This window comes from Tigriopus californicus, chromosome 4 (assembly GCF_007210705.1).
Source record: "Tigriopus californicus strain San Diego chromosome 4, Tcal_SD_v2.1, whole genome shotgun sequence".
Classification (NCBI taxonomy): Eukaryota; Metazoa; Arthropoda; class Copepoda; order Harpacticoida; family Harpacticidae; genus Tigriopus; species Tigriopus californicus.
Window position 1 is genome coordinate 5744949 of NC_081443.1, and position 13537 is coordinate 5758485.

General features: G+C 44.4%; 1 protein-coding gene across 1 annotated transcript in view; it reads right to left on the reverse strand.

The window, feature by feature from the left end:
• Positions 1-13537, reverse strand: part of LOC131879125 (protein dead ringer homolog) — a gene marked incomplete at its 5' end in the record, with an annotated part of 50095 nt that overhangs the window by 18928 nt on the left and 17630 nt on the right. Inside the window, 1 exon segment of the mRNA XM_059225349.1 lies at positions 324-396. Within this exon segment, the coding sequence (XP_059081332.1) occupies positions 324-396 (73 nt within the window).

Consider the following 13537-nt stretch of genomic DNA (forward strand, 5'->3'; position numbering starts at 1 on the left):
GCCTAGCTCGGTGTTGGGTTGCATCCTTGTCATTGTCATCATCGTCATCATTGTCATCATCATCATCAACCTCGTCGAGTCTCGCCATTGAATTTGAGTGCCACCACGATCCACGGCTTTGCCGAATTATAATGACTCAAAGACATTTGGTTGACGCGCCAATATTTGATTAATTGTGCTTTTCCATCAAGATAGTAGGCCATCCCTACTTTACTATACCTACGTACGTACGTGGAGGGTCAGTCGTCCAGGTAAACAAAGCCCCTCTAACATCGAGAGTACATCCAACCATTAAATGCTGATGAACCAAAGATTGGACTTACCTCGTTTCTGCATAAAGGTGAACAACTCGTCGAGGAATTCTTTTCGCTTGGGATTGTCGTCGATTTCATAAAGCTGTAATACAGAAGAAAGGAAAGGAAACATGATTACCATTTGTCAAGTGAGGCTCATCCTATTTTTCCTGCGGGTTTCGACCCTTATCCAATGTCTGTCTAATCTTTTTGTTATCTCAGTCGTCCCAATCATGAATTTGATCAATTCAAGACCTCGGGTAAATAAACAGTTTCTTTCTCTTTCATCAATATTTGCCACCTCGGTGTTGTGACGACTTTGCCTTCCCAGAAATTNAAAGAAAGAAAGAAAGAAAGAAAGAAAGAGAGAGAGAGAGAGAAAGAGAGAGAGACAGACAGAGAGAGAGAGAGAGGGAAGGAAGACGAAGAGAAATGCTTCTTCCCCGTGTCTCGTTCAACACGGGGTAAAAGTGTCACGATGTCCTGCTGAGAGCATATAGATCTGATTGACGGATTCAGATCGAATACCTTGGCTTCAAGAACTCTTGTTGAGAGATCCACCAACACACGCGGATCAAGACGATGCCGACCCACCGCGGTTGGATGGGGCTGTTGCAATCCCTGCTATTCAGTTTTACTGATTCTTCATCCACCATCGAGTAGAGCGAGTGTTTTGAACAGGAGGGGTGGGTAGAGACATCCAATGGGACTGCCAAGTAGAACACGTCCTCATTCATCTTTCGTTTGACAAATGGCAAATTCTGCTCCAGATCATGCACACTGTCCGTGGCCTAAGCCGTTTTGCAGTTCCCTGGGTTCAAGACTTCAATGGAACACAATGTTAATTTGATGCCTTCAAATGACGTGGGAGCTCGGTGTTTATTCTTCATTCAAATACTTTGGAATAGGTGGAAATATTCAAGGCAAAGAAAGCCATGTGTCTTGAAGCGTGAGTAAATCCTATCATCAATTGAGGATCAATTTTTGGCAGTACAAACAGACACATAAAGACTAACGCTGGCAGATGGTTCATCAACAATTCACAATGAATAGAGACGGACGAAACCAAGTGGTTTCAACGGGGAACCGCATACAAGCACACAAATACTACACACATACGTAGTAGGTATTGGCTCATTGGTGATTGGTTTGAGAGTTGCATTCCAAATGTGCATGGAACGAACGGATTTTGATTTAAAGCTCCGGGAAAAAAGCGCATTAGTTGCAGCGGCCAAATATTTCGCCAAAATGCGCCACATAAATCATGGACGTGATTGGCAAGTTTGGGCTCCTCGTAACTGGATATTTTCTTCCCGTAGAAACAAGCAGAGCATTTTTCAAGCCTAATGACAATTAAAATCAGGTTCTGAGAACCCAAACACCAACCCAAAACCGGCATTCTTCTTCCCAGCTCCCATCATGCCCTTGGCGTCCAGCCGTCTAATCGGGTTCGGATCAATTGTTCGACTCTTTCCATATTTGGACCGTGGGTCTGGGTTATCTTGGTACCCCCTGTCCATGATCAAAACACCGACATTTCCACACTGCTCGTCTTGATCCCTTAAATTTCTCGGCTAACAAGTGTTCTTGTACGTACTTCAGCCTCCGTACTCAGAGTTCGTGTAAGTCTCTTTTCAGTCTAGTGGCATAATTCAAGCTCATTCTTTCGATTTTGACACCCAACACGTGTAAAAAGCAATGTAATCCAAACCGTCCTCGCTCACATCTTTTTTTCTCTTCTCTTCGCTTTTTCGCCGTCTCCAAGTTCATTCTTCTGGTGCTTCTTTCGTATTCCTCGTTTCAAAGTTAAGGGCGAGACAAACCGATCCAGTCAGAACGGGTCACGATTCCCGAATGATCCATCCGTCCCAACTACATACTGTACATACATGCTACCCAACGAGCTCCTGTACTTTTGACACAGTTTTCTTACACTACTTCGAAGTTCGAATCTTCCATTGGACAGGCTGGCCACGATCAGTTGCTAATTTTGACGTTTTAAAGATCAGATTCAAAATGGACTGATTGCATGTACTGTATTCTGTATCCCATCACCGATGGTGACCATGATGGTGTTCTGTGAACTTTATTGGAGAGCGGATCAGACGAATTCGGTGGACTTGAAGTAAGTGGAAGGATTACATTCAAATCCCCCGACTAACATGTCCAATTGGAAGGCATGTAACTGGATGGCATGAACAAAAATACATACGTAGAGAGAGAGAGAGAGGGAGAAAGAGAGGGAGCGACAGGCTTCAGTGTTGACCGGCCATAACTGACCATTGATGTCAAACTTTGAGCCATTTTCAAATTTATTTCCCGTGCCGTGGACACAGAAGACACCCGTCGCAAACTGCCCCCGGTTCCAGTGAGGCTTGAAGAATTAAGCTAGCACTTCAGTAACCAACTACTGGACGGCCAGACAGACAGACAGACAGACAGACAGATACATACTACATTCACTAGCAGACCATACATCTACAAGCACTATGGCAGGGAGCAGAACTAGTTGATACTTTCCGTAGTACGAGCGGATTTTGTCCGAGATTTTAGGACATTCCCTAATCTTTTGAGTGCTTTTTCCGAAAAAGAACATCCTGTGATTGAAACTTTTGCGACCATGGCCCGTGGTGGTCGTGTCTGTGTGCAAAAGTAACCAGTCAGCCAAGAGCATTTCCATCCGACTTCCAAACCTAATGAAGAACTATAAGAACATATCCATTCTCCGTGAAGTAACGGGATTATTATCGAAGAATGCCTGTCCTGGGAATCGAATCGAAAACCTGGCGGCAGATCTCATTCATATTATTCACCATATTTTCTCGGTTTCACATTCACAAACAACCACATTCCAGTCATGCATGGCAAATGTACGCTAGGCCACCAAATCACCTCTACACTTCGTACCGGCCCAAGTAGAAGCCATTGGTTCGTCGAACGTAATGTAAGTGCTAATGTAGTATTGCCTCAGCAGCACACTCTCTCACACTCACTCAGATTTCCACACGTGGAATGGAGTTCAAACGAAGAATATTCCGCATTTTCTGATATTTTGCATAGTTCATCAAGTCGATCGGGCAAATTGCCCCAACCACCTCGCTCATCGGTGTTCATCATTTACATAATACAATTTGCCACAGAGACCATCATCATCACATGTACAAACGTACTGGCGGAGGGTACTGAATCGGCCATCTAGCCAGGCAGCACCCAACCAACTAACCAGCCCAGCCACTCCTGGAAAACCATTGAAGAAAAATTTCTCGCCTTTAGAGCAACCCACCGTTCCCAACCCATCCATAGATGATGGAGTTCAAGCTAACCTCCGACTCAGCTTGGATCGTCGTCATGTCGTCGTCATCATCATCATCGTTCTTTAATTCAATTAGAGATGCAGGAATTTTTTCTCGTCACTCCAGGAATGTGTGTTAAATAGATGAATGATATTGAGGGGAACTCGCTTGGAGACTTTCGACAATGATGGCTCAGCCAGGGATCTCCGGGCGAAGCATTATTTGGTTGGCATGCATCATATCCACGTACTCGGTAGGAACATACTCATACAGTATACAGCATTCAATACGCACATAGGCAGAGGGACCCAGAGAGCATGTTGATGCACTCTGGCAAGGAAAAAACGAGGAACACGAAAAAGCCGATCATTCCATGTGTCAATATGATTTCACGAGCTCAGCGGCGGACCGAGAAACAAATCTCTCGAAATCCTGTCGAACCAACGCTCTAGATTAATCATCCTCGTCCAACTTGATGGGCGAATAATGATCGCCTGATTCTTGATGATGTCAGTAAAACAAAGAAGGAGGGAAGAAAGAATGCCTCCCTCTTTCCTGCCCACTTGATCCATACCTCACTTTTGGTAGTGGGCTGGATGTAAATTGATTCTTCTTTGAATGTTTCTACATTCACATGATGGATGAGATTGGTTACGAGATACTAAACTCAATGAAGAAGAAGAAGAAGAAGAAGAAGAGGATCGAGATAGATAGATGGATAGGTGGATGGAGGATGGAAGGATAGATGGATCGATTGATGAGCTCATGATGAAAAATGAGTAATGAAACACTCCCGTTCGATTGTTATTATTGAAGGGTTCAAATTCCAGGTCAAGTACCGAGCGAGACGAAGAGGAGCCCTAATGGCGATCAAATATTTCACCTCATGGTCAATAAAAGGTGGCAGGAGTGAGGAATGCCTGCTGCGAGAACCAATTCATCAAATTAAAGTGAAGACAGATCGAGAGAGCGAGAAAGACAATGCCCGAGAATCCTGAGAAGTAACACAGTTAACCCCACAGGCGAGGAAATTCCACGCATTAATTGACTGGCCTGATCAAACAACCGGACACTAAAGTCCTCGTACCGCAAAAAGCGGATCATATACTTGGAAGGCGAGGGCTCCTCTCAATACCATAACCATTATCATGATCATCGTCATCATCGTTGTGTTAATAGTGTTATCATTATCATTATTATTCTTGCTTTTCATACAGTCACAAGGAAAAAAGTTTGAATGAGATACTTATCGCTTCCTTAAACCCGTGTCTGAGATGTGAAAAAAGACATTCTTATCAAAGCCAACCAACCAACCGGTCCCAATCCATTGACACCACTACCTACTGTCTCCAGGAGACGATACATAGTACTACGTATACTGAATGGAAGTCCTTCGCATTACTTCTGGACGTACGCCCATGGATCTGTGTGTGAGTGTATGTGTGAGTCGACCGACCGCAAGTTTTTGTCCGTCCCTCTGCCGCTCTTTGTGACACTTCAAAGGATTGGTGGTTGGACAAATAGTTGAGATTAGACGGCAGAACACGGTTTAAATGTCACTTCTGACCTGATAAAAGAACTAACATGTCCATTCAAGACAGGAAAGGAGGTTCGTGGTGGGCCCAGGCACCGATGCCATCGCTTTGTCACTCAATGAATCGAGATCCTTCTCACTCCCAATGGGTTTGGCCAGAATTTATCACCTGGCCAATAAAAAGGTTGTCCGCGATCAAAGTCGAAGAGTGCGGCCGTGATGTCATTGAGTTCCTCGCCCGAGGGACTCGCCAGTAACAAGTGGAGGGGCGACACTTGGGTTGGAATCCAGCTGAACCTGGACAGATGTTGGATAGTGGCTTGTGCGTGAGTGTGGTCATGATATAAAGCTGGATTGAATTGACACGCCGAGCACGAGCCAACAACAATACCAAAACCCTGGGCCACTTGGCTGGTTGGTTGGTTGGTCGACTGGCTAGCTACCTAGCTAGCTAGCTAGCTTTTTCTGCTCCATCCAAAGCCACTGCAAAGCCACTGCAAAGCCTCGATGAGCCGTGAATGAAAACGGATGAAAAAAGGAGAAGAAGAAGAAGATGGAGAAGAGCCCTGAACTCAATAAGGAGAGATGCCAGGCAGAGATAAATGATGGAAAAATCAATCCACCTTACACTCTGTACGTGTGCGTATAAAAAGACAGGAGGATGAGGACGCCACTGTTGAGATAAAAGCCGACCTGTTGTTGTGTGGAGCCAAGGATCAGTTCATAAAGCCAATGAATGAATGTCATTGGAAGACGGCGACGGCCAGGAATTTACAAGCTTTTTAATGACTGGAAGCATTATTCACCTCCCTCGATATTCTGGACAAAAACGAGTGATAGCTTCCAACGAGTCCACCCTGTCTCTCATATCAGTTCTGAAGGGTCTTATGTCAGAAATGCACTCAGAATAAGCCCATCTAATACCGCAATGAAGCCCTGAAAGGAGTGCAGACAGAGAAAGAAGAGTACTCAATGGCCGTCGCTCTCCTAGCACTTTATCTATATTGATGGATAATGTTTGCATTGCCATAATGAGAGAAGGATTCGTCAGATTATAGCAGTCGACAACAAAACAACAATAATATACGAAGGAGTGGAGAGGATCGAGTTAGTCGCTGTTCTCTGTGCCGAGCAATACGGTATCACACTGACGCATGAACTACTCGGTCCAGTAGTGAGAGGCTCGCTCAATGGCAACAAGTGAGGAAGAAGTTCGTTTCTGCAGTCGACAACAAAACAACAATAATATACGAAGGAGTGGAGAGGATCGAGTTAGTCGCTGTTGTCTGTGCCGAGCAATACGGTATCGCACTGACGCATGAACTACTCGGTCCAGTAGTGAGAGGCTCAATGGCAACGGCCAAGTGAGGAAGAAGTTCGTTTCTGCTGACGGATTGATTGGCACTCCACACATCAATCTCGAGGAAAAAGAAGAACTTGGAAACGGATCAATGGCAAATCGAGAACACATCGCTCATAATCATTGGGCACGATTTGTTTGGCCATTATTAGCACTAGACCCCCGCATTGAGAAAGAGAGAGAAAATGAGGGAAGTGAAAAGAGATGTGATGACTTTCTAACCGAAAATCCGACCGAATATCAGGGATATTGTGAGATGCCCACGGACAATCTGATTAAACGATTGTTGAGGCTAATAGGTCCAAGGATGTGCCCAGAGTCTGACAAGAAAATTGCTAACAAAAGCCTAGAAAGATGAGGGCTTGAAATCGATGTCTCATCAGGAGATCATCATGCGCCTCCTGGATCGGTGTTGGAACATGGTGGTCAGCATTCTCTATTAACCCGAAAATGGCCCGGATAATGGATAACAAACTTTTCGTTGCTGTGTGTACTGTCATTAATAAATGATCCCTCTTTCCGACTGGCTAACAAGACACGAGAGAGGAAGGAAGGAAGGAAGGATGGAGGGATGGATGGAAGGAAGTAAGAAGACCTCGAAGCATCATTATCATCATCTTCCCATCTTCCCCGAGTTCTCTCGTCTATTGCATTGACCAGTGGATCTACTGCGTAAGAAGAACGACTACTAGTAATAGATCCTCAATAACAAACATCTTGCGGCTGATTAATGGCACATGGTCCAGTTCCGAGCTAATTTGGAACAACCATCGAATGGCCAATGTCGGTCCATTGGCTGGGAACACGGCTCAACAGGAAGTTCCGTACTCGCTCTAGATCATTCATTGATGGGCATGACCCAAATGACATAATGTTGGGCTCCAACAACATATCCATACCAAAATGCCTCGTTTGTGATCGTACTGTGGGATGAAGGAACGAGAAAATAAGGATCTCAAGAATTTGTCCATTCGTTGAAGATCAAAATTGTCCCATGAGTGAAAATTGGACCATTGAAGATAGATGGATTTGATCCCTGGTAGAGAAAAGAGGCTTGAGTGTCCGGTGTCGTGCTTCTAATCCTGTTTTCATCCCTTCCGATATCGTGTTAGCACACATACGGTCATTGGGCAAACATTAATTCCATCGGAGTGATCCCCATGATTTCGACTGCCTCTATTCCCGCATCTAACCCATCAGCAACCAGTTCGTTCTCTTTCGACGCACTACGTGCACCACTACGTTTAGAACAGAAGGGTGTAGTCAACAACACGTACGTAGATCTACTCGAACACTGAATCGCTGCCTCGATATCTTGTAGTCGTTGTTGTTGCTGTTGTTGTTGATGATGCACTGAGCAGTATACTTTTACAGTACTTGGGTGCCAGGGGATGTGTTGATCCTACGCTAATGACAATCTGATGCTCTGAAAAATCAGATGAAGCAATTTCCCATGGGAGAAGAAAGAGTGGATGGATCACCAATGGACAACAACATCGTCCGACCAACACTGTTCAGAAAAGAACGCAATATCTGAAGCCAACGAATCATTGCAAATTGCGCGGTTATTTACTAGACAATGATGGCTTACTATGTCTATCTTATTATGCCCCAGCAAGTTACAGTTTTGTTATCACGCTAAACGAGAGTATCATGATGATTATAGTCAAGCATACCCCATGCCTTAGCTTTTTGCCGGGCAATATCTAGCATTGAAGCCATAAAATGTTGCTTTGTTCAATATAGCTATTTTGGCAGTGAACCCATAAAGCCAAGTCAGCTAAACTGACCAACGCATGGAGTGGAATACACACAGCGGGGCTCAATTGGATGGAGAGGGGGGGGGGCAAAGGATGCTATAAGCTTCTCTATCCTCTCAACTTTTCTCTGCTAGTAATGCTACTGCTGTGACTGCTGCTACTGCCTCTGCCGTTGCTGCATCTCCTCCTCCACCTCCTCCTTCTTGTTCTTCCTCTTCTTCTTCTTCTGCTACTACTCTCATTCTTGCCTCTAATAGTAGCAGTAACTTGTCCCTCTTCGTTCAATAGATCCATAATATGGTGGGAAGAGAAGCAGATGGTGGAAAATATAAAGCATCAACGGGATGGAGCATGGAGGCAGTCAGCACATACACTAGACATACATGAAAACTCACAAAAGCTGCTTCGTGCAGAGTAATCGACGAGTGAACGGCACCGACAAACTTGGTCATTCCGTGGGTGGAACTGTGCAACACTAGAGACAGAAAATTAATGGGACAAGAAATTTTCCAATTGATCTCTGTGTATAACACATCCATTCATATATTTTCCCCTTCTCTCCTCTCAGCCAACGGAACATGTCTAGTCTCCAATGACCCACGCAATAGCACTCGTTCACTTGGATCTTCTCGATCCCATCGAGAAACAAAGGTTAATTGAGCACCACTTGGTCCCATCTCCAACCATTAACAAACGACCTAAGAACTGACACAGTTGTTCCATTTCCGTGCCCGAGATTAAATCCGATAGGATAGGGAGCGGATTCTCTCATACGGCGATATTGATACGAAAAGCCATTCACCCGGGAGTCAATCCTCTTGCATCTCATAATCAGCAGATCTTTTCATCTCATCGGATTGATTGGAGCCTTTGAGCATCTTACACGACCCTAAGTTAACAAGACGGACCAAGAAGATGACGTATGGTACATCTATTGGTATTTCAATCAAGACTTGGTCTCAGTTTTCCATTTTCCTGAGAAAGCCACGTGGGAGGAGTCTCAGGACAGACAACCATTACAGTCTTTTGGTCTCATCCCTGGGTCGAATCCGAACTCGCCTCAGAGTCGAGAAATATATAAAGAGAAGGAGAGAAAGAGAAAGAGAAAGCCTGCCTCCACGATCTAAGAATGCGCCAAAGACGGAAACGGCGAAACACCACCGTCAAGTTCGAAATGGTTCAGAGAATGAGAAGATTCCACCCAGACATTTGATTTTCAACGGATATGTGTAGCAACGTTGCGTGGAAATAAGAAGATTGCTTTAAACTAACTTCTTCTGCGAGGTCTTGACCCCTTGGATGACTGACTGACTGACTTGACTGACTTGCAGACTGTTTGGCTAGCTTGCCAGCCAGGCACTACCGCCAAGAAAGCTCAAGATCAGAGTGTATTTCTCCAAGGGAAATGGAGAAAATGAGCTTCATTTGAGCTTATCCAATTCGTTCGTCGCCAAGGCTTTCACTTTGAGATCCATGCTAGTGACCCTTGTCGGGTCATGATTTCCCGTAACTCCAAACCTAGATCAAGTTATTGCCGAGATGAGCAACGAAAATCACCAACGGTTGACTCCAAAACTTGCAGCACTTTTTCCAAATCAATAATCAGCCCTCAATCGTTTGGGGATTGACATTGATTCTACAGTACCCCAAGCTATTTTCGAGACAAGAAGAGCAAAAGTCAACAATGATGCTCAATTTCTGAACGATGTGCTGTTGTTCAAATCCCCCTGTGAATCGTCGTCATCATCATCATCATCATCATCATCATCATCATCATCATCATCATCACCACCGTCGTCTTCGTCGTCGTCATCTCTTTCGACTAGGCTGACGGGGATGTTGATTGAAAATCTACTTTTCTTGGAAGATTGGAAAAGCATCAAATTTCAAGAGGTGAAACAACGCGAATAGCTTCTTCAAGTGCTGCTGTCACTGCTTCCAACACCATGGCTGCTAGGTGAGCTGGGTGAATGCACTACTGAAGTAAAGACCGACGATCCCAACTAAAGGGTGGAGGAAATCAATTCGATGGGGAGGACCTACTGCTTGACGGCAAAGACGAACTAGTCGACGGCGCCACACACGGGACAGAGGATGAAACGAAATGAACAAGATGATACTAGACTCCAAAGCCTTGGACGATTTCGACAAGTATCGCTGAAGGGATGTGTTTCAGTTGATGATGCTCGTCGGGCGTCTATTTATAGCTAGCCATCTAGCCAGTTCCCTCAACTTTGGTAACGAGTTGAGTTTCTGGCCATCCGAGATCAATCAGGAGAGATGAGAGGAACTTCTTGGATTGGAAACATTTGCTCGACGGCCATAAAATGCATTCATTATAGTGAAGCTGCCGCGTGAGAATGAAAAGGCCAACTTAACTTAGGTGGGAACACTTGTTCCACTACGTTCGGGTCCTCACTTTCCAAATGGGAATAATCGGAGAGGTCCATGAAATTTAAAAACAAAATCCCACTTCTCGTTAATGGCGCAATGCAATGAATAAAGTGTTCGACATTTCGATCTGACTCATCAAAGCGCACATTTTGAACTTCGAGTGAACGAACTCGTCTTCAATTTTTGGAAGCATGCATGATTTACAATGAGCGCAAGCGAAAAGCTAGTACGTGTCGTACAGGCATATTCATGGGGGAAATCTCGATGTCAATGATTCACATTCTTCATTCGTCGTTCTGCCTACTGCCTACTGCCTTGTCACAAATGAGAGTTCAGTACATTGAAAACTACAGAGTGCCACTCCGAGGAACAGACTCGACATCTTGACCTCAAACACGTATGAGTATTTTTTGGAAAAAATCCCGGCGATGAAAAAGTGAAAGCATGGGAAGTTGGGAACGACAATGGACAACTTTTTGTTAAAGCAGGCCAGCTCACAGCAAGGCTTTTGAGGCACCCAGTCTCGAACTTGACGAGACTCGTGGCAATATGAGGCATGGAAAGCCCCCAAAACCTTCGTGCTCACTTTCTTGCTCGTCGTACGTACTACATGACAATCAAGGCAAATCTCGAGGGAGATAAAACAAAAGGGGAAATGCTCTCCAAACAAAAGCCACAATGGGCACATGCACGTTCCCGAGTCTTGATCCACCGTACAAGTACGTACGTACGTACGTTTGTTTTTCGGTTCGTTTGTGCAGAAGTAGAAGGAGAAGAAGCAAGGCAAGTCCGTTGATCCCAATGAGAAGTTTTGAAATTTAATTTCACTTTAACCGGGGTCCAGAATTGCTCTTTCTCGATTAAAGTCAAAGACCGAGTTTCCTCATTTTCATTGTCGAATTCTCGAGCTCTATGTACTAGTGGGCGGGCTGAGGAAGGAAGTGGGCCGGCTCAAAAGCCCGAATTGATAATGATCCCAAAATTGGCACGTTGGGGGAGGAAGAAGCTATAGCATGCCCTCCAATCTGGATATCATTAAGGAGGATTAATCATTTTTTTCAATGATCGTCATCCAATTGAGGTTCTATTACTTACAAAAGTAACAACTCCATCCATCGATATCATAGGGGGATATTTGTGCACCCTAACATTATCTGGTTTCAGAAGACAGGAGTAGTAGATCAGACCAAATTCATTTCGCTCGGCTGTGAAATTGTTTCCCAATGAAACGGCGGTGGCCTCAACCGAAAGCGACGTCCAACCAACAACTTACCTATGTACCTACCTGCCAACCAACCTGCCAACCAACCAACCTACCTACCTACCTACCTACCTGGTGGTTATACTAGTTTCAATCATCAAGCGAAATGAAGACTTCTCTGATCAATTACGTGTTAATGGCAGAGTGAGCAAATTTTTCGTGTCTCTCGCTCTCTTCCCAGGTTCAATACGTGGACTGCTTGAAAGTATCGCTTGCACGATCTCAACCAATGAACTAACCAACCAACCAACCAACCAACCACAATCATCAGTGGCCCAATGCGTCTGAGAAATATGACTTAATTGCTACCAAAATCGTCATCAACACGGCTTGAAATCAATCGCAGGAAATCAATTATGACAAGTTCGGTTTGTCCCTCGTATGCAATCAAACGTTCAACGACGGACGATCGTCGACGGACGACGGATGTGGGTAAGCCAAATTGAGAGCCAATCGAGCTCGGGTGAAGAACAAGAAGGAAAAGAAAAAAGCCATTATGATCCTCAGACTGAATGACAATTGATCATGATTTATTGCCTGTTAAAGCATAATTTGACAAAAGGCCAAGTCCATAATCAAGTGGTGGTGCTGCCGTCCCTCCAATCATCATATAGTACTGTACGTATACTCTGAAGATCAACGCCAATTAGGGTGTGCCAACCAAAAACTAGAAATAATCCAATGGCTAGCGAGAGATAATTTCAATTGGAACCCTGATTTGGGCAGGTTGATACAATGTCCCGAGGAGAAATGAAGATTTCCCTCGCACATCTTTCATTCCATTATGGATGCTCCCCTCGCCGCTTTTAAACCTCGTTTCAAGTGAATCTCAGTGATGATGAGTCGAAGAATGTTAATGAACTATGAAGCAAAGACTTCCTTGCTTCCAAAGTTAGAGGATTGTTTGAAACAAAAGACGCCTGATCAGAACAGTTTGCCGAAGATATGAGCCAAAATTGGTGAATTGAACACATTTGAGTATCATTAACCGGATCGAGTTCATTGCCAAGAGATCATAACCACTCTGAACATGTTTCTCTATTAAATGCAGGCCCAATATTTTCTTTCGCAGAATGAGGGCGGTGTTTACTCCCGTTTTAATTGGCCGGAAACGATAGACAAAGATGTTTTATCACTAAAAATAAGTAAGCGCATTACTTATATGCTTTCTTTCGCCATCAAATTACTCCCCCCTCAACGAAATTTAGCTCAATGTACGTAGTACATACGGGGTACACGCACTCTTGAAACGAGGAGTCACCGAGAAAAGTATGTATGTTACTTTGGAAATGATTTTGTCTTATCAAAAAGCCAATTCCTCGGGTTCCGCAGGAAATCTGGAGCCTCCAACTTAAGTTGATTACAAAATTCGCTGGAAATCGACATTGCTCCAATTCCGTTGGCTCGTTGGCTCCTCCTTGATTGTAGCCCTCAGTCCGTTGGCTGGAGACGAATTTCTCTCGGTCAATGGCATTTCATGACGACCCATGCTATATGTCATGATTGCATTCCCCATTTGTTACTGTTTCATCCAGATGAGACATCATCAATACTCATAAAGTGAGCTCATTTGATACTCAAAACGCCATGCTGACCGCTGAGAGTTGAGACAAACGACAATTCATTTATACTGCTTCCCTCC